Source organism: Accipiter gentilis, chromosome 9 (genome assembly GCF_929443795.1).
Source record: "Accipiter gentilis chromosome 9, bAccGen1.1, whole genome shotgun sequence".
NCBI lineage: Eukaryota > Metazoa > Chordata > Aves > Accipitriformes > Accipitridae > Astur > Astur gentilis.
The window spans coordinates 20,700,240-20,721,110 of record NC_064888.1 but is presented as its reverse complement, the minus strand read 5'-3'; the positions used below and the strand labels follow the sequence as shown (position 1 = coordinate 20,721,110).

Sequence of the window (20,871 nt, the reverse complement as noted above, 5' to 3'; positions counted from 1 at the left end):
AATCTTACATGTAGATACTGTAAATTTAAGCCACGCTGATATATATGCCCATTTTAATAACCTTGGTTAAATCTCGCTTCTATCAGAGACCCTGTTGGAACAGGCTCATGAAATAAGATGAGATCAAAGCCTTAGGGATCAACTGTACAAGGTACTGTACTTCCACAAGCAAAGTATTTTCTGCTCTTAAGACCTTATAACTTATAGAATTCTTTTTCTCTGGCAGTGGAGGAAAATTAGCCATTTTTCCTTTATGATCAGGAACCCATGACATGTTCCACAAACTCAGCTTTGGCTGCAAAAGCATGCTCAATGTTCCAGGTTTCATTTCCTGTTTTAAGAGTGGTTTTGATTTCACAGATAAAAGTCTCAGCTCACTTTACTAAGGTCACTAAACACAGACATTGTGTTTGTAAAGAATTTGTTGCTTTGGTGGTAGGTATACATGAAACGGTATATAATGTTTGTCTCCACTAAATGGAATCATGTATCGATACAACCATGGTGTTCTGTGAAAAGATAGGCCAGTATCCTTCATTTTGTCAGCGGGTTTATTACTACGACAGCACAGTTGTCTGGACTTTTTCTGTCGTTTGGTCAGATTTTGTGGGATTTTGGTTTTATAAATGCATTGCTGTCTATGTATTGTCACTCAGAAGAATCACAAAGCCTAAAACCTAGCACATCTGTCAGTTTGTCCCTGGAGTTTTCATGCCTCTGCCAACATCCATACAGAAGAAAGAGATGTAGCACCCATGACTGCTATAAGGACAGAATATATCCAATTATCCTTCTGCATTTGGCAGAACAGATTTGAAAAGAAATAGCATAAAGACATCACAGATGGTCTATGGACCAGCAACCCTGAAAATACTAGTTAAGCACAAATACACAGCAGCGACTACTTGAATCAAAAAGCTAGAATCAATAGCTGGCAAAAGATACGAGTTACCCTATTCATCCCAAACAAGAAAGCACAGATTCAGCAAAGTCAGTTTCTTGCAAATTATGGTATTTTTCCTAAACGCCACAAAAACTATCCCTTTACTCAAGTTTCTTTGCATACATGCCACCTACTATATTAACAAGCATTCCAGAAGCAAGCAAAAATGACCCTGTAAACCTTGAAACCCTAACGAAAGCAACTGCAGGCACTATTTATTTTATCCTTACTTACCATGTACTTGCAGTCTTAGAAGTTTCATAGAATTTTAAATCTCAAATGAAACTATTGATATACCTAGTATGCCACAGTACATTCACCTTTTATGCTGTCTGTGTAATTTTTCAGTTAACTCAGTTGATGCTTTTGGAAGTTTCTCTCAGGAAAAATATAATTATTTGTTTGAAAAGTATTTAAAGATGCTCCTCCCATTAAAATGGCCACAGTGTGTTATGCCAAGGAATTATTTAGTGCTTAAACATGCTTCTGGCAATGACAGATTCACAGATCTTTCCCTCCCTACACTCTCTGTTTTCCAAACAGGGTGGTTTGAGGATTTCCTCTAGAGTTTCACCCAGGCCATTATGTTTATGATCACTGATAGAACTATTTTTCACTATTTTGTCCAGATCCTGAATAGACGCTTTTATAGTTTTTGCCTCCACTGCAACTTATTGCTATGAATTCCACAACTTTAATTACACATTATATGAAAAAGTATTTCACCTTTCCTTTATATTCATTTCTAGAAAATTTTGTTTAGTACTGCACTTCCCCTTTTCATAGGGAGACAAGAATTACAGTTGTTCCCTATTCAACTTTTCCATTAAATACCATTCATTATGTAAGCAGTATCTAACTCTACTCCCTACTCAGATACACCTTTTCCAAGTCAAGGACTTCGCATCTTTGTGGCTCCACGTTGCATGAAAGCCAAGATCTGTGCCTCTGAACAGATCTTTAGATAAAGAAGAAAATCAGGAAGGGGGTTCAAAATTAATTGCTGCTGTTCAAGATGCACATATAACACAAGATGCATATAATGGCACAATGGTGCATTCTCTTTTTTCTAAACTTATCTTCTAATAATCCCTAAATTCCTGGCAGCCTGTTTGACTGCCACCGCACTAACATTTTCACAATATTATCCACGTAGACCCTAATGCTTCTTTCCTGAGTTCACCGCCCTCTACGTCTAAGCAAGAATTGTTCCTTCCCTTGCAGAGTCTACTCTGCCTTTACCAGAACAGTGCCTCCTGCAGTTTCTTCACTGAGGCACTCAGTCTAACAAGAGCTTTCTTTCTGAAACATCTCTGGAAGGTTACTATCCTGAATAAGTGTTGTTATTTGCCATTCACTCTGTTTTCTAAATCACTTACCAATACATTTAAAGAGCACACATGACAGATGTCAACCTCCCTCAGTCATGGAAGTTTACTAGCTATTCACATCCTTTCTTTCCTTTTCTTCCTTTCTTCCTTTTCTTTAACTAATTTTGATCCAAAAGGGAGTATTACCTCTTTTGCTCACTTTAAAGGCTCCAATGAAGGAACCTGATGAGTAGTTTTGCCTGGCTCAACTAGCTCACTGGCGCCTCCAAAATATTCTAACAATTCCTCTTGATTTCCATCCATGAAAACTGTACCAACTCCTCTTTATTTCTCCAGGGACATAGTTAGTCCACTCTTACTTACAACTGCTATAAGTCTGCTTAAATTAAACTTATTGATCTACAGTTCTCTAATTCAATCCAGAGTTTTTAAAAAAATGTTGCTGTGCTCTATTTCTCAGACTGAGAAGATGAGTTATACCACAGGCTATAGAAAATAAATCTGCAATTTTGCACCCAAAACCCCCAAAGAATGCCTTTAGAGCCACTAGACAAATATCTTCTGGTCCTGGGATTTTTTTATTTTTGAACATTTGTTTTGTTGATATGTTCTGAAACCACTTCCATTTCAATGAGACAGTTCTTTGGTCCCATTCAGCAATAAGAATTGATTCATGTGTGAGAGAGTCCTTAGTTACTTATGCAATGAACACATGTAAGTAGTTGCCAGATTTTTGTGCTCTGGCCTTACCCTCCCAAGCCTCAGCTACTAATTGGGTCTAATGAAATTAAGGCAGGCTTCCATTTCTGCTTGGAGTTTTTTGGGTTGTTGTTATTTTAAGATTCTTTCACTATAACCATTCTCTCTCAAAAAAAAAAAAAAGTATAGGGCCAGGCAAACACTAACTTGTCAGAATTCAGTTCCATTCCATTGTCTCTTCCAAAACAAAACTGTGACTTTTTTTTTTTAAGTATGACCTTTTAACACTCTCTTTACTCTACTCTGCTGCTTTTCTGCATCACTTTAGAATCATTTCTGATCACCAGCATAAAGACATTCCAAGTGCCTTATAATATTTTGTAAATAGCCTTCATGCTGCCTGTGAGCATTTATCCTTTTACCTGTTGAGTTTTTTTTTTCTTTTTTACCAGACTGAATTTTCAATGTAAATACTGCAATGATTTCTTTTTCTCCTGCATGGAAATCATTGTTAAAAAATAGCTATTAGTGTCTTAATTTAGGACCCTGCTCAAGGCTATGAGTTACTTCTCTTTGGGATTCTCGAGGATTTGTTTCTATGAGCTACCATTTAATATCCAAAATGACTGTTTTCTAATTAGACTGTATCACGACTTTTATCCACAACAAAGGAATACTGAAGCCTCAGATTTCCAGAAGAACAGACGTCATGTCCAACTTTAGCAAAAAACATGCATTAGCTCAGCATGACAAGGCCCTGTGGACTGCTTCCCAAAGCCTAGTAACACCCATAGCAGGCAAAGTGCAACGCCAGGGAGGTAGAGTAGTTCCAAGTAGAACTCTGCGGTGTAGCTACTCACAGGTGGGTCAGAGAAGCCCTGGTGCTTTGCCCTCAAAGGAAAGCCAATGAAGGCTCATCCCTGCCATGCCTAGGCCCACTCTATCAAACTGTCTTGAGCTTACAAGGACTTCTTCCTCCCTATCAGTGAAGAACACTTAACTACAAGGTAGTGAAACCGTTGTTTCAGTAGAACAGATACAACACATTGACAAATTTGAAGTATGAAAGTCACATGTACTGAAAGGTCAAATGTGCTGACTGAAGTAAATTACCATCCAAAAAGAAAGGAAAATCCAAACCAAAAAGAACCACATACAGCAGTTAAATATCAACAGCAGTTGAAAGAAAAAAAATCCCCCCCCATGATTTTGACAGAACATTATAGAGAAAAATGCTATCTTCCAGGAGACAGTAAAACACTAAGTATCAGTCTTCAAAGATTAAGAGGGTGCCTAGAAAATAGTAAATCAAGATGACAGGTATGTTTTCCCATCTCTATTAAAAAAAGCATTAACAAAAGCCTTGTCGCTAGACACCTTTTGGGAACCAAATGCCAAAAACTGGCTTTAGACATTTCATTTTCATAGCTAATCATTAATTTATAGGAACTCTCTAAGTACAATTACTTAGACAATTTAACTAAGTAATGAAAAGAGAAAATTTGAGCTTTTTATACACTTTAAAAGCAACCAATGATCTTTGGTGGCACAATTCATACTTAGATGAATTGGTATGCCAGACCAATACAGCTAGACTGTATAGACTATATATTTAAAGCCACTACTATGTTTATTACATATATCTCTAATATGAACATTACCCCTGATAACCTTTCAGATATTTTTCTAGACATACGTGCTTTCCACTAATTGCTAAATATGCAGGTCAAAATATAAAGGGGGACAAATCCTAATAATTATCCTACCTTATTAGAATAGATTAGTTACTGATGATACAATAATTTAACCATTTTTTTCTTGGGTGACCATCTCTTGCCCATTTCTGCCAGCATATATTATTAGCGGTAAAAGCTTTAATTTCTCTTGGCCTCTGAAATTTAATGGTTTCTGTTATTTTCTCTCCTCTTCCAGTAATGCAGAAAAAGAAAATAAAGCTAAAATAAAAGCAAGAGATGAAACAATGCAAATACAAGCAGACATTGTCCTGAATGCACACTTCCTCCCAAAAAGACCCAGTACATGGAGAGCATGAAAGCTGAAATACAGATCAATACACAGATACACCAGATAATATTACAACATTTCTCTCTGTGGCTCTCCTCAAGGACCTGAGACATTACAAATGAAATGTCTCAGCAAGGAGAGACAGAAAGCCTGGGAGCCCCAAGGATGTTTTTTCTTGGCAAAAGAGCTGGCACACAAAAAACCTAACACTTTTAGAACACTTTTACACTTTTTTTTTTTTTATCCTATAGTGGATCACATTAAACAAAATAAACACAAAAAATTATTGCCTAGAAAAGAATCCCCAAACCTTATTCCAGTAAGTAAATTAATTAATAATTATCAATGAATGGATACTTAAGAAAAACAAAGCAATTTCTACAGCAATTCATAAGCATTACAGAAGTTAAAAAGTATAAGACTTTATGCAACCATTTGAACTGTTGTCTTAATAGTTTCACCAGCACACCTAGTCTACACATTTCCAGTATAAAAAATTAACACTTTTGGATCCCCTAATATGCAGTGTTGTCTTGACAAAAGCAGAGGGCCCACCTCAAGAGAGCATTGCAGAGTATGGTGAACATTTCTTGGTATGCAAGAGACAACACATCTGTTTGTGAACAGGGATATAACATAGTTATCACATTTTAACGTGGTTTCAACAAGCGTACTTATGTTGCGTAGATACTTCCACTTAGCACTGACATAACCGGCAGTCTTGCACCTCTGGGGTCGCTGTCTAAAAAAAAGTATTTCCAACTGCACTGCACCTAATGGGGGAGGGGGAGAACCAAACCACCCTGTCCTTCATATCAAGAACAGACAGTTTGGCACAGCTGTCCAGGCTTTCCCCAGAAGCCAGTGATTCAGCATGATAGGTGCGGACAGGACACGTCAACAGAAAGAACAGAAAGATGCTGCTGTATGAACATTAACTGGTTGTAATTATGTCAGATAAAGCTATCAAAGCCCGATTACCTTTACAATAGTTCTGTATCCTACACACCCAGGTTCAAAGAAATAGCGTAACCCCAGGGTGTAATCCTGTTAGAATGAAGCAAGTCTTAGCTATGACTTTAAACAACCAGGTGCACAGGTCACATTTAACAAGCTTAATTATTAAGTGATTGGAAATCAGCAGGTTTTCCAGCACACTCTAAAGTACCTAATCACTTACCATTAAGTCCTCTTGCGTTGTTTGAAGAACTTAATTTGTTACAACAAACTGCGGTAAAAGTACAAAAATTCAGCAAGTCTAAACACCACACGTTAAAGAAGCAATAATAAGTACAAGTTTCCAACAGACTACTTTTAAAGTTTTCTACTCTCACTCTTGCAATTTGTTCAAACAAATCAACAGGTTAAGCAATCCAAAATGACTAACAACTTACTGTGAAGAAAGCTTTCCAGCCTACTGGAAAACATGCAGATTTCCAAAACACACTATGGGATTCCAAGACTTTAATTAAGACCTGCTGAAGACGATGACATCCTTTGCATTTCTCAAGACCCCCTGTCATACAAAATGTTAAACAAATGGATCTCCACCCCTTCAAACTCAATCAGACCCTGTATTTGTAGAAATGTCAATCTTAAAAGTAGGCTGCTTTGCATACAACCATGAATTCCAATAGCCCAGGTCTGCTATCACAAACATCCGCACTGGCATGGTCAAATACTGCTCAAAATCAAACCTTTGAGATAGAAAAAAAAAAAAAGATCTATACTTTGAATAAACAAACCCCCAGAAATTCTTTGAAGTGTTACCTATGCTATCCTCTCAGCTGACAATTTCGATCTAACAAATATATTTTAGGATACTTCAGTTGCGAAGGATTATTCTCCCCTCAACTACTAAAGTGACACACTTGATGTGCTCCAGAGTAAGGATCTTAGTATTTTACAGCATTTTGGTCGCTAGACCATCTTAGTTTTGCACAGATGTATCTACTTTAAAACGTTTTACTTTTTCTTCTGAGGAGTATAACATTTGACTTCTAAAGGCTTCCCACGAGACTGCGCTACCAAGAAAAGCCACGAAGAAATAGACCAAGGTGTATTTTTTCCATCGGAACGGGGAGCCCGAGAACTGGCAGCCAATGGAATGGGCGGCAGCACCGGATTCCCACTCCCTCATCCTCGGCGCTGTCAGCTCCCGCAATTACAAGGATCTCCTCTGTGCAGGCAGAGGAAAACCCCCGCAGAGAATGAGGCGTGAAGGGGCCAGACCCCCGGCTGGGAAGCCGATGGCCCCCGGCCAGCAGAGCACAGGCACGCTCCCGCCCGCAACGCCAGAGCAGCGCACCTGGGCGGGATGCGCCGGGGCCGCAGGCCTCGGCCAGGCACCGCTTCCACCCGCGGCGGGCCGACCCTCAGCCCCACGGGCAGCTCCCGCAAGACGGCCTGCCCCGGGGCTCACCGCAGGCAGGGCCAGCCCCGCTGCCTCCCCGGGCAGCGTCCGCGCCCGGCTCGGCCTCTCCCCCGCTACAGACCGAGCGGCCCCCGGGCATTTCCACGCCCGTGCGGGCACCCCACACCTCCGCAGGGAGCCGGGCAGCCCTCCCGCGGAGCCGCCGCTCCCATCCCTACCTGAGGGCAGCCCGGCCGTCCCCGGACCCTCGGGGCGGCCGCCGCCCCGCGCCGGGCAGCCATGTTCCCCGCGGGCCCGGGCGGCGCGAGACCGCGCGGGTCAGGGGGACGCTCACCCTTGACGGCGCGCTCGCTGGTGGCGTGGGGCGGCAGCAGCAGCACCTTGCTCCCCTCCTTGGCGGACATCGCTAGGCGCTGCGGCGGCGGCTGGTGGGCGCGGCGGCGCCTTCGTCCGCCTACCTCCGCCGGCGGAGAGCTGGCGGCGAGAGGGCCGCGCGGCGGCCGGCGGCGAGGCGAGGCGCGGCGCGGCGGGGGCGGCTAAAGGCCCCGGGCGGCGGCGGCGGCCCAGCGGAACATGGCGGCAGGCGCGGCTCCCAGCTCCTCGCGCAGCGAAGGGACAGTCCGCCTCGGGCCCGGCATGCACCGCGCCGCCACCCCACGAGGGGACTACGGGAGCGTGGCGAAACTCCTGGCTCCGCCGCGCCGCCAGCACGGCCGTTAGGGAGCGTGGCGAAACTCCGCTCTCCCCGGGGCGGCGCCTCCGCCGCGGGGCACGGGGATGGGCGGGGGCTGCGGCTCCGCGGCCCGGGGCTCTCCCCGCCCCGTCGGCCGGCACAGGCGGGCGAGGAACCGGGAGCGCCGGGGCGCGCCCCCGCCCCTGCACCGGCGGGCGGCGAGCCGAGAGCGGGGGGGCGGCGGAGCGGGGAGAGGAGGGGGGCGGCGCGGCGCGCGGCCCGGCCCCCAGCGGCCGCGGGCCGGCGGCCACCATGGAGAGCTCCGCGGGGCCGCCCGGACTCCTGGAGCCGGGGCAAGGCAAGGCCCCGCCGGCAGCGGCACGGCGCGGGGAGCCATTTTGTCAGGCGGGGAAGCCCGAGGGCGACGGAGGGGCCGCCTTCCCCGTGCGGGCTGAACGGGCGTCCGCAGTCCCCCCCTACGGGGCACCACCTCAGAGCGCCCGTTCGCTCACCGGGGCGTCTCTCGCCTACAGCACCCTTGGAAGAGGCGCCTCAGCTCTCGGGCGAGGCCTTAGGTGCAGGGCCAGCCTAGGACAGGAGATGGAGGAGGAGGGAAAAGATCCCCCCGCCCCAGGAAAAACCTAGGCACGGCTTCCTGCCAGCTCCCACCGCCAGATAAGGCAGCCAGGCGTCTCTGCTCCACCCTTGGAGCTGAACAACAGTGGACAAAGAGGCAGCCAGGACCACTGAGGTACCGCAGCACTAGCTGCCCCCTCCCCAAGCCCCGACGCCCCTGGCACAGAGCTGCATGGGGAGGTAACGGCATCGCACCACTGGCCTCAGCTTTGCAAATGCAGCAGACCACAGCCCTTCCATTATAGGCAAACTAGGCAAAGTTTGTGTAGAGCAACAGGTCCAAGCGTATGCAAGGCGTAAGACAGGGCTTTGCCTTGGCAGAAAGGTTGGTACAAGTGTAGTAAATCTAAGCGAAATGGTCATTCTTTATGACTACTCTGTATTAAATTAGCTTTGCTGATGAAAAAAGCTAAGTAGTTCCTACTGTCCATTGTACCAGCTGTTAATAATTTCACCCTCTCTCCTCTGATTTAGTGTATCATTAGTTGTACCAGCACAGGTTAGCTGTAGTTGGATAACAGAAATTGGCGGGGTTCAAAAAACAAAAACCAAAACCAAACAAAAATCACACCCAAAAAACCCAAACTAAAAAATCTTTGAATCTGGCATCACTTAAATATCTGTCAACAAACCCCATCAGATCTAGCAAACACCTAAACATACACATAAAACCATATTTAATCAAATGCAGTGTATCTGAATAGTTGCTGCTTTGCATCTCAGCTAATAATACAGTTCTTACGCATGATTTGTACTGAGCTGTGCAAACTATTTCACACAATAAGCCAGGAATTTAAGAAAAAAAATTCAGAGGTAATAGTTTCCAGCAAGGCCTTGGTTCTTGCTCCATTCAGGTCCAAGGGAAAAGGATGACACCTGAGGCGAGTACCTGCCATCTTGAGCACGAAAAGCTGTTTGGCTCAAGCAAAAATACATTAAAATTGATGGGTTACACAAGAGCTTCCGTTGACCTTGCTTTTTCATTACATAGCCAATACAGTCCAAGCAAGAAACTTTGAAACATCCCTGTAAAGACATTCAAGGAAGCAACTGAAAATTTTAAGGGAATCAGAATTATAAACCCTTGGGCTATTTATTAACGACACTTGTAAGACTCCAAAGTTTTTGGAAAACCAGAATTCTATTAATTCCACATCCATGAGTAAGATGTGTGCATGCATGCAAAAAGAGAGCTGGGATACATTAGAGTATCATGGAAGAAATCCTGGATGACTATTTTGGATTTAATTGCTAAGCTTTCCAGTAGCAGGAATTACTACTTCATACCACATGTTCTACGAATGTCTGTCATTGTACAACCAATTTAAAGGGCCTGTTTTTTAAACAGAACAAAAGCTCATTTGCTTCAATAGCATACACATGTATCCATCCAAAATATGCAGTGAGAGCACAGGACAGGAAGGGCAGTAAGTGAATGTTGCTCCAATTGACTTAGCATTAGCTTAAAGTAGATCTGCTGGAACAAGGAGCAGGGGGAATGAATTCAGTCTCTTATTTAAGATCCAGAGAAGCTCGGTAACAAACGCACTTTGCATGTTTGACAGTGTGAAACAGCAGAGCGATTCTCGTAAAGAAATTCATTTGTCCATACATTTCCAAGCGCAGTGGGAGCCCAAGACCTTGCTGAGTGTTGTCAAGAATTACCCCCTTCACCTCACCTGAAGTGCAGTTGCAAGAGAGATAACTCTTATTGTTTCAATTGCTCTCCTCTCAGGATCCCACAGCTGACATGCATCTGGTCTCCTGGGGCATGAAGTAAAAGGGGCTGATGCAGTCAGAACTCTGGCTGAGGAAAAAGCATAGCATAATTTTATTTTGTTACGGTGCTGTGCCAGGAGACATTATCAGCTTCTAGGCAGCATACCTAGTGCCCTGCATGCTGAAACACTTCCAGTCACATCCAGGCATCACCTAAAGAAAAGGAAAGGCTCATACAGACAAAATCTTGCTGAGTTCCACCCCCCAATACATCAGGTTGATGTGATAAATGGTGTTATGTCTCCCTACAAACCACATCTCCTTAAAGCATTAAAAAAAAATAATTTGAATAACTTTTTTTTTTAATAACAACAGCTAGAAAGAGAAGTTAGCTAGCACAGCTATCTTGGGGTTTTATTGTTGTCAATTTTCTAACATATTCCATCTTGCCTCATTTAAATACAGAGCATGTGCCTTTGCCATTAGGACAATACCAAAACCTACATTAGGGGGAGAGAGAGAACTACAGAACTCTACATAAGCCCTTTAGCTTGTCATTGAAGCTTTTTCATGTAGTATTGTCTCTCAATCTGCTAGAGACTCTGGAAGGGGCATTCACATTGTCCCAACTCACCTCATGGTGAAAGCAAAGCCGATTGATTCGGTACATCTTGTGTTCAAGGAATCAAAAAATTTCTATTAGCACCACAAGTAGCGTTACAATTGTAGGAACTAGGAACACAATTACAAACAGAAACGTAGCCTTGCAGGTAGAAGTCAGTGTGCCTTTATAATCCTGACAGTTTCCCACAAATCTACCACAACAGCCAGACAAATGAAAGTATTTATGAAAAGCAGAGTCACATTTTACTTCCTGTTCAGCTTTGCCACCAAGTGGCCATTCCATTCCACATATTTTAATACTGAACTTAAAAAAAAAACAAAAACAAAAAAACCCGAACAACTAAAAACCCCCAATTCCTATTCTGAGTAGATATTCCAAACCATTAGCTAGCAGTTAGCACTGGACTGCTGTCTGAACAACTGCTTTCGTAATGGAGAAACAATTCAGCAAGAGAAGCACATGGAATAATCAAGCCAATCCATCGTACTCTGTACCACAGGGAATGGAGCCATTTGGGATGCGGACGATCCCCGTCTTCCTCTGGCTCCATCTCAAAGCAATACACACTGAAGCCGCATAAAAAAGATGTTTAAGCAAAAAGGTGTTATGTTAAAATCTGACTTTTCCGACACCTCCCCTGACTGAGTACTGCAAGGTATAGTAGCAACTGTGTTTTAGTAAATCATCATCTCAGACAAGTCCTATTTATTGAAGTTCAGAAGGAAGTCAGACATAAAAACGACTATATGAAATTCTGTAACCAACTCATGCAGGAGGTCAGATGATCGGAACAGTCCCTTCTGACTCTAACAGCGACATATCTTTAAAACTGGCACAATGCAATGTCCCAGAATCATCTAATTACCCAATAAGAACTTTTTTAAAACTCTAAGAAGGAAATTGAATCACAGGAGAGAGAGAGAGATATATTCCAGATCCCAAGAGAAAGATGCATAGAGAAAATCTTGCACAGATAAACCAGGTCTGACAGGGGAAGACGTGCTATAAGCAGGAGATTAAGATGAGGAAGACAAAACTTTTAAGAGGTTGTTCCATTTCATTGACTCTCACTAGCGACTGCTGGAAACTGTCCTTTCTGAATTGCCAGAAATAGTATTGCGGTTGGTATAAACCATGAGACTGCCTCAGAACAAGCCGCATTTTATTTTAAATACATTTTGACATATTGTTGTACCAACTTTCAATATGAATACTTGAAAACTTTCTTTTAAGAGGACACAAGATTTCCCTGCTCTCTGAAGCCATTTTTTTATGGCAAACCTTATTATCCGTAACATGAGGGCATCATTCAGAAAGGCTGAAAGCAGTCTTAAGCCATTTTCTCCAGCATCACAAAATCATTATCACTGCAATACTCTAGCTGCCAATGTCATCCAGTGCTGAGCAGCTGCACCAACTTAAAAAGAGAAAAAAAAAACCCCAAACTGAATTAATAGTTACAGGTATAAATTACAAGCTACTTGACTATTACAGTCTATCCCATTACACTCCCTTGCTGCACACATTTCCTTCATTCCCTGGTAACCTCTATGAACAGGCTGTGGAAGTACAGACTACATTTTAAAAGCTAGTCAAAGCCACAGTCATTCCTTACATCATATCACAACTGTAAAAAATAGGGTAAGGCAACCCAGCCTGTGCCGCTTAGCCTGACTAGAATTTTCATACCAAAACCCACCAGCCACATCTTTAATTTAAATCTCACACCTCTGGAATGATGGTACCTCAAACTCTTCCTTAGATTCCGCAAAACATTGCTCACTTGCTCTGCTTAAAGCATTCCTTCCCCTGCCCTTATTATCTAGTTCAAACTTTTCCTTCCTTAGCCTTAAGCGATTGCTCTTTCTCCTACCATTTGAGACCAAGCAATTCCCTCTCTTCATTTATCTTACTACCTTGATGATATTAATAGTCTATGATCCAGTCACCTCTACTCACTCTAAAAATTGAGTTCACTCTGCTTTTTGCTGCCCTCCTTTGTGTTCTCTCTAGTTTTCTCAGAGACTCCACAAGCAGGAGACTTAACTAACAAAGTATTCAAAGCAAGCAGGTCTACATATAAGACCTTAAAAAACAACTATCTTGTTGCTCTATAACAGGAATTATGATGCAAAACTGTGGGTGGTTTTGTGGTTTTTTTTAAACTTTGATGAAGCATGTTAATCCATGAACATGATATTCTACAGATCAGAGAAATCCCATTAATTTTAAAGGAAACTGTGGTAGGGAACAAACCCTCAAAAGGCGGAGATAGGACAACTCAGTTGCTGAAGAGTACATGCACTCTTTTCTCAAAAACACATCTGGCCATTGTTACCAGATAGCAAGACTGCAACTTATGCCTTCAACCTATTCCTCTGCATCCTTTTCCCAAGCTACTGAGACCAAACACCATTAAGCATTAATAAGAATCAACTGTTCCATTGGGACTGGATAGTTTAAGAAAAGGTTGAACAAAAAATGACCCTCATAATTGGGCAAACCTGAGGTCATGACAAATAGTTAAATGAATGCAGAAAAAGGATATCCCAAAATAATCCCACATAAGGATTTAAAAGCTTTCCTATCTATTTTGTATATGCAACTAGAAAATTATAAAACCACTGGAAAGACGTGGGCTTGCTCCCCCCTGCAAACTATGAGAAGATGTTATGAATTTATTTTCTGCTCTGTACCATGTAGCTCTTCGTATGAATTACATACTTGTGTTCAAATCAGTTTATTATGAAAAAAATCAGTTGAGACTCCCACACACATACCTTCCTCTCCATTTTCAAATGAGTACGGTTTCATAAACATGACTGTTTTATCTGTTATATTAAATAGCTTCTTTATGCCTCTTAAGGCTAGTAAACCAAAACCAGTCTACAGCACTGAAATGGTTCTTTTAACATCAACTGACGTTTTTTTCATCTATCTGGAGAAACTAACTGAACTATCGAAGCAAACAGAAAAATTATTTATGCATTATTTCATCCGATTCAGAACAATTAATACATAGGGTCATGAACAATCAGTTATTTCTTCTTAAATGTACTTAGACACATGCCTGCTTTCTAAAAACTTGTAGCTGACAATGGCAGTATAACATTCACTTGATTAACATATTTTATATCTAAAAAAAAGTTAGTCTGAACCTTCACAAAAAGCTGGAGTTCAAGTATGCTGTATTAGAACTACAGGAATTTGAAAGCAAATTATTTTCAAGCAACAAAACAAGTAGCTCCATAGCAAACAGAACCCAGAGATTTTTCAAATAGAATATAAGCTATGATAGTAGGTTATACAATTTTATTTATGTCTATGTATATGCATCTCACAACCAACTCCTTGTCAGACAAGAGAAGTAGAAATACGTATTCCTTAGTTAAAATAGCCTTATGTACAGCATTCCAGCCAAGTAATTCAAGGTTAGTAAGTCAAGATTTGTAAATCAAAGTTACTTGTGTTCAGCCACCACTTACTCTTCACATAGATATTACACGTTAACATGCTCATGCTTTGATGTGCTTTAAGCTGCTTAAGACAATCTTGAATGGTTTATTTTTTTTTCTCTTTGTAATTAGCAAGAGTTCCGTGCTTGAAACTCCCTCAACTGACAGTCACATTAACAATTAACCAGTATAAATTTTGAGTTAAAAAACTGGAATGATAGATAACCTTAGACTGCCATCAAAATCACTTTGCCCGAGTAGTAGAAAAGTTAAGATAAAATTTAACAATATGAAATTATTCTTATTACTAAAGTGCAGCTTTATTGTACTCATTTTTCTCATGTATTCATATTTAAAATTATTTTGACTAGTGATACAAACACACATAAACATTCTAAGCCTATGATTCACTGGTAAATCATCTGGGACTGGGCCATCCCAAACTCAAGATAACCCTCCTTCAACAAACCTAATGTGTTAGTTTACAAAGAGTCTTCTTATTCATGAGTATATTCAGTGCTTACTCACTCAAGAATGAATACTAAATTATATCAATGCCAACAAGGAAGTTTAGGTTTCTTCAGCTGAACTCATCCATTTGCATCTGCTTCCATAAATAAGCTAGCAAACATATTCAGTGTTCTGAAGCAATTGTATAGCTGGTCTTAGAATCATAGAATCTTTTAGGTTGGAAAAGACCGTTAAGATCATCGAGTCCAACAGTCCTTAGTTGGTATTTTTCCATTAATCAAACAGCAATCTTAAAAATATTTCCAAGTTATAGTTTTTTGGTTTTAAAAGATAAAAAAAAAATCCTTCAATGAACTAAAAGAATGATGCAGACAGAAAATAATTTCAGCAGTAGTGCAAGAGAATAGAAGAAACTAATCTAACCTGCTTTTTCTAAAACATTTTCTGAAACATTACAGGCGACTATCAGTGTTAGTAATGGTGGAAGAACTAGCATAAAAGGAGCATTACAGATATGTAACTAGGCTTGAAAAGGTTCTGGACTATGCAGTGATAAAATGCTCAGAGGCAGCAAGCACAGATAGGTAAAAATCCCATACTTCTGCTTTTTGCCCCCCATAGTGCTGAACAGGAGACAGCACAACGTTAGGAGATTCCAGAACGCACCTAACAAGTGAAATATTTGTAAAACCCAAGCATGTTTTTATCTTTGCCCCAGCTGGCAGAAACCCTAACAACCTACACTGTTTGCTCCATGTCTGTCTATTTATACATACAGCAGTGGTATGTGTTTCTGCAATTTCATTTACCATGGCATGAACATTATTAAAGACTCCTATAAAGAACATTGCCTAATCTCTACATCAGTCAATCTTCCCCTCTCAAAAGCTTCAGCGGCAGACTGGTGCTGAGGACTCTCTCTGCACAGGAATCTATCCATTAAAAGAAGGAAAGAAAGTTCACAGACCAGTTGCTGGGTGTTCTTTGGAAAGATGGACACATCTGAGTGGAGACATAATGCATACATTTTCTTTCAATTGGTCTTCTTCCCCTATCCATCTGTTCCTTCCTATTCCAATCCACCATCTTGCTCTTGTCTTTCATTTTCCTTTTCTTCTCCTCACACCCTGGCCCTCTTCCCAAATGACATCAGATGCAAAACCTGCATGACTGCCAGTTATCTGGAATCCTGCCTACACTTTATACATCCCACCCCAACCATGCAACGTTAATGGAAAATATCACCAAGACAGTTCCTTCCCTCTTCCCAAATTCCCTGCATTTTAACATAGGTGCAGCAGCCTTTGTTTAGGAAGGACCAAGCACTTACTTTGCACTTTTGTGGCTCACTTCTCTAAAGCAGAGTGCATTCTGGTTAACTCACTAGTACTGTACACTCTAGCACATACTCCATTTGAACAAATCTGCTCCTCAGCAGGTCTGAGTATGATTTCCGTAAACAGTGTGCACAGACTATGTTGCTTTCAAGACAAGGAACTGCACTAGGTAGCTCCTTTTCCATATACAGATTATTATATTTACAGAAGTTTGCCACTGCTAGAACACCAAGTTAGTCTTCATTTTATTATTGCCCTTTTTTGTCCCCTACACAGCTGGGTCTAAAAGCATATTACAAACACAATGAGAGATCACACAAATATAATGAATAAGAATTTTATTTTTTGGAGAACTGAAATTAAATTATTTTTAAAAGTAAATTTGAGTGTGGGGGGGTTTCATTTCACTAAACTCCATCCATTAACCTACTCTGCAGCCAGCAACAGATCTTTTACAAAGAAGCCCTGACTATGTTGCATCAAAGCTTACAAACTTTATAAACTCTAAGAAGAAAGATTGTTCTAAAATAGCTGCTGAATTCCTTGTGGAAGCTCCCTCCTCACCCTTCTTATAGGCAACAATGAACTTTAATGACGTATTAAACTAATACATAATTGATTTTTCTATGGTTTAAATAGCCAATAAGTATCAAAGAGGCTTAGAAGTTAGCAGTTAGTCAAATGAATTGGTAAATAGGTAAATATTAACTTAATAACCTCACTAAGAATTGCAGGCACAAGCTACAGATGAAGTAAAAGTATTTTTCCAGCTTCATATTTTCTCCCATGTTAAATATATTGCTGAATCTACTTCAGTTTGTTTCTATTCTGATATACTAACATACTACTTGGTATGGAGATATTTCAGAGGTTACATCCCAACTTTTCCTTTTCAGGCCTCTGGTTGAGTTAATTTCATAGTAATTGATATACACAGGACATTTACAAAACAGTTTTGAAAGCTGGTAGCTGTAACTTCTATGATGGAATAAAAACAATGGTTCCCTTTAAAAGAAAAACCGGATACCACTGATTAAAATGAGTTACATCAACTCAGGATTATTCTGCAGAGCTTTATGGAAGCTACCTTCTTCCCAGTAGCTAGGATTAAAAGAAATAAAAAGTCTAAGTACGCACATTTTCTTTATCTGCAAGTGTTTCATACTTCATATTGATTCCTGAACAGGTGACTTTGTACTTTATTTTGGCAGATTATTTTTTTAGACAATTGAGTTCAGGACTACTTAAGCCCCACTCTGCAACCTGAATTTTTTACAGCTGTAGTCAAGCAAAGTGTCAAATACTTATCCAAGTCCTCATTTGCATCCTGGGGCTACTGCAACTTTCTCCAACTGCTGAAGGTAACAAAAAGCTGAAAACAAAACAGGGGCTGCTTCTGCCCAGATTCCCTTTACTCCAACAGTATCCTTCTACCAAAGAGAAAGAGAGAAACAGGAATGTTTCTGTCCAAATATCCTCCTCTGCATTGCAGTCACTTCCTAAAATCATCATTTCTACAGCTAGAAATTTAGCAGTTGGCTATGCTGTGTCCATGTGCAGCCAGAGACTAACAATTTTGTATCTGTTGGGAAACCCTAATCCAATAGTTGTTTCAACTAAATACTCCATGGTTTTGTATTTGGAAAATTACTAAAAAATTAGTACTGTTGAAACTTTCATGTTACTAAATTGGCAGAACCATTGTGTGAAAAAGTCAGAAGTTGGTAGGGCTTTTCTGACATGGAGGGGTGGAAGAAAGCAGTGCTTTGTTCTGGTAACCACTACCAGTGGGAGCAGTTAAGTACTCAGAAGCGTGCAACAATCCCAAATGTAAAACACAATTTAGGGCAATGTAGTTACATGAGATTGTAAGAGTAACACACGTAACAGCAATTATTTAGAAACAAGATGCTGAGAAATGACATTTATTAAAATGAATGAGACTCAATCTCAGACTAAACAGCAAAACCTGCTGAAATTCCATCAAGCACCGAAGTGCAAAACATGAAATTAAAATGAGGACCCTCACCTAGAGCAGCACTGTGAGAGGGGTTTACCAAGGCATACATTGCACTAGAGGGCAGCCTAGTCCTTCCACGGGCTGCCTGGGCAAGTATCACATCTCCAGTCCCACTCTGTGGAAGCTTGTAACAGAATCCTGTGCCTTTTTAAACAACTCCTAACCACCACACCTGAAAGCATTTGCAAGAGCAGGAGTGCAGCTCTTACAAAAATGGCACTTCTCACTACACCAATCGTTTCTAAGGACTTTTTTGTATAAGAGTGCTATGTGCATTACACTACCATCTTGCACGGATTCTGTTGTTTTCCCTCTAACAAAAGTCTCAAAATACTTTCCAAAGGACATTGTTAATTACTATTCATTAGGAAGGGAAAGTTAAGCACAGTAGCTATGAAACACATCAAATCCAGGGACAAAATTAGACATTTCCTCCAATCTAAATATTTATTACATGAACATTGTTAATGAACTACAATAAACAATTTACTCATGTTTATTAGTGTATAAGAAAATAAATGAGCAGTTTCAGGCCAACTGATGAGTAAAGCCAATAGCAAAGAAAGCTCATACACACAGGTAAATAGAACTATTTTCATAGATTTATTTGAAAAATACTTACAAAAGCAAGTATGTTTGACACTAAAATAGTTAAACTTATTCTGTGTTTACATTGGTGTAATTAAGCGTGCAGCATTAACAGTCTTTTCTGTTTGAAGCATTGTTAGTTTGCCTTAAGGAAGTGGGGAAAATTCTCATTTACTGATGAACATTGTCTCCCTACCATTTCCTCAGCAGCAGCTACAGCTGTGATCTCTGCCCGAGATCTCAGCACACTGAAAACTGGGTTTGCCTTACTAACTGCCAGCCTGCCAAGTGCAGATTTACTGGAACCTGGAAGGTGGGTGAGTTTTTTTCCCTAGGAAGGAACAGGGGAGCAGAACGAGAGGAAAACAAAAGGATTGGCGTTTTCATGTGAAAAATTTACCAAAGCTACATTTCATGAAAAAGAGTCCTTAAAAGTGTCCTTTGTTAGTGGCCGTCTTCCTTCAAAACATGTACATACTTCTGAACTTACCCATAAACCAATGCCCGTGAAGCTTACCATTCCTATCGCACTTTTTTGCTAGGAGAGGCCAGGACTAGAATAGCTAAGATTCCCCATCCGGACAGCAGTTCAGTAGTGTCAGAAATGAAATACAGTGCAATTAGTTTCCACATATTGTATAGCTACATTTTAAGACAAAACTGGCACAGATACTGATTAAAAGAGTTTGCTGTCTCCATGTAATCCATGCTCTGGCAACAGCTATATTCTGTTCATAGAGTGGTTTATTAGGGCACATGGAGTGGATGGGATCTCACCAGCCATTATTTTGCATGGTGCCAGTAGCTGCTGCTGCGCGAGCCAGCATACTTCTGTGTGCTTCCGAAGCAGAAGAAAAAATCCCATCCACCACATGCATTGGCAGCATTCGCCTTCTGCCAGGCTGAGGGGTGTAGCTGTTCTGTCGCCAGTCTTCTTCTGGGGGCATATCAACTCTCCTTGGACCCGGAGTCCTAACACAAGAAGGGGGCACAGGACAACCTTGAGAGGCACCAGAATCCCAAGAAGGCTCACGTGGTATTCTTAAAGTGCTGTAGTCTGTGCTGGCTGGTAGCCTGCAACTGATGGCGTAAGATTCATGCATTTGATGTTGTGAAGGCTGCTGGAGAAAGCCTTCCTGTAAACTCTTGCCTGCCTGGCCAGCATGTTTCCCCCAGAGCGTTGTTTGTTTATCTGGTAGCCTGGCTGTTTGCCTGGCAGGGTAGCTCATGTTCAGCCAACGGCCAGAGACACTTGATGCTCCACCTCCTAAATGTGGATTAACAAGAGGCTTTTGCCCCTGGAAGAGGGTGCCTTTGGGTGCACAAGGGAGACTCCCATAGCTCAGTGCCACACCTGGGTAGTCTTCACCTTGGAAAGCTTCACCCCTGTCAGGCACAACCAAAAGTTTCTGGATGATGTTCTTCTGATCTCCTGGGGGGGCGAGGGAAAAGAAAAAAAAAAAAAAAAAGAAGGTTAGTTATATTTTTTTGTCTCATCCTGTCAGAACTTTCAGCTGTGGCCAACAGGTGACAGAAGAAAAACAAAATCACTAGTACATCCAGTTACTGGTTGACATGGAATTCTGAATAAAAGCTAGCTGTACCCGTTCTAGCATTCACTTTCCTCACTGCATTTCCTCCTTATCCTACTCCAGCTGCTGTCACAGACTTCAGATTTCTTTAATAGCCGTTGTGTCATCAAGGAGCCCAACAAGATATTTCAAGGCTGGTAGATCAAACTGGTTTTGATGGCTGTCACAGGGAAAATAATTCTCATGCAGGAATTAGTTATTTCTATTGGCACAATTACATGTGTGAGTTGCTGGAATTAGTAGCTTGTGGAAGTACTCTCATACATGACAAGGTGGTGGGTCTTACTGCTACTTTTACGCTAAAGAAAATACCTCAAAAAAATGTGAATATGGTTATATATAAAGTTATCATAATGTTTCCATAAAGATTATTCCTTTTTGTT

At 41.4% G+C, this 20,871-nt stretch overlaps 2 protein-coding genes across 14 annotated transcripts in view; both read right to left on the bottom strand.

The window, feature by feature from the left end:
- The window catches only part of PPP3CB (protein phosphatase 3 catalytic subunit beta), a 50,940-nt gene extending 42,832 nt beyond the window's left edge, over nt 1-8,108 (bottom strand). For 12 of the 13 annotated variants that reach the window (XR_007507215.1, XR_007507216.1, XM_049809804.1 and 9 more), the window contains exon 1: nt 7,707-7,956. Coding sequence is in view for 10 of the 13 variants with exons in the window: in XM_049809804.1 (XP_049665761.1) it covers nt 7,707-7,776 (70 nt within the window). In the remaining 3 variants the exon portion in view is untranslated. Of the gene's footprint in view, nt 1-7,706 lie in introns of all 13 variants that reach the window. The other variant, XM_049809807.1, reaches the window with a different exon arrangement.
- Nucleotides 8,109-18,892: 10,784 nt separating this feature from the next.
- Nucleotides 18,893-20,871, bottom strand: part of USP54 (ubiquitin specific peptidase 54) — a 79,711-nt gene continuing 77,732 nt past the window's right edge. The window contains exon 24 of the mRNA XM_049809762.1: nt 18,893-20,328. Coding sequence (XP_049665719.1) covers nt 19,670-20,328 — 659 coding nt within the window. The 3' untranslated portion in view covers nt 18,893-19,669. The remainder of the gene's footprint in view (nt 20,329-20,871) is intronic.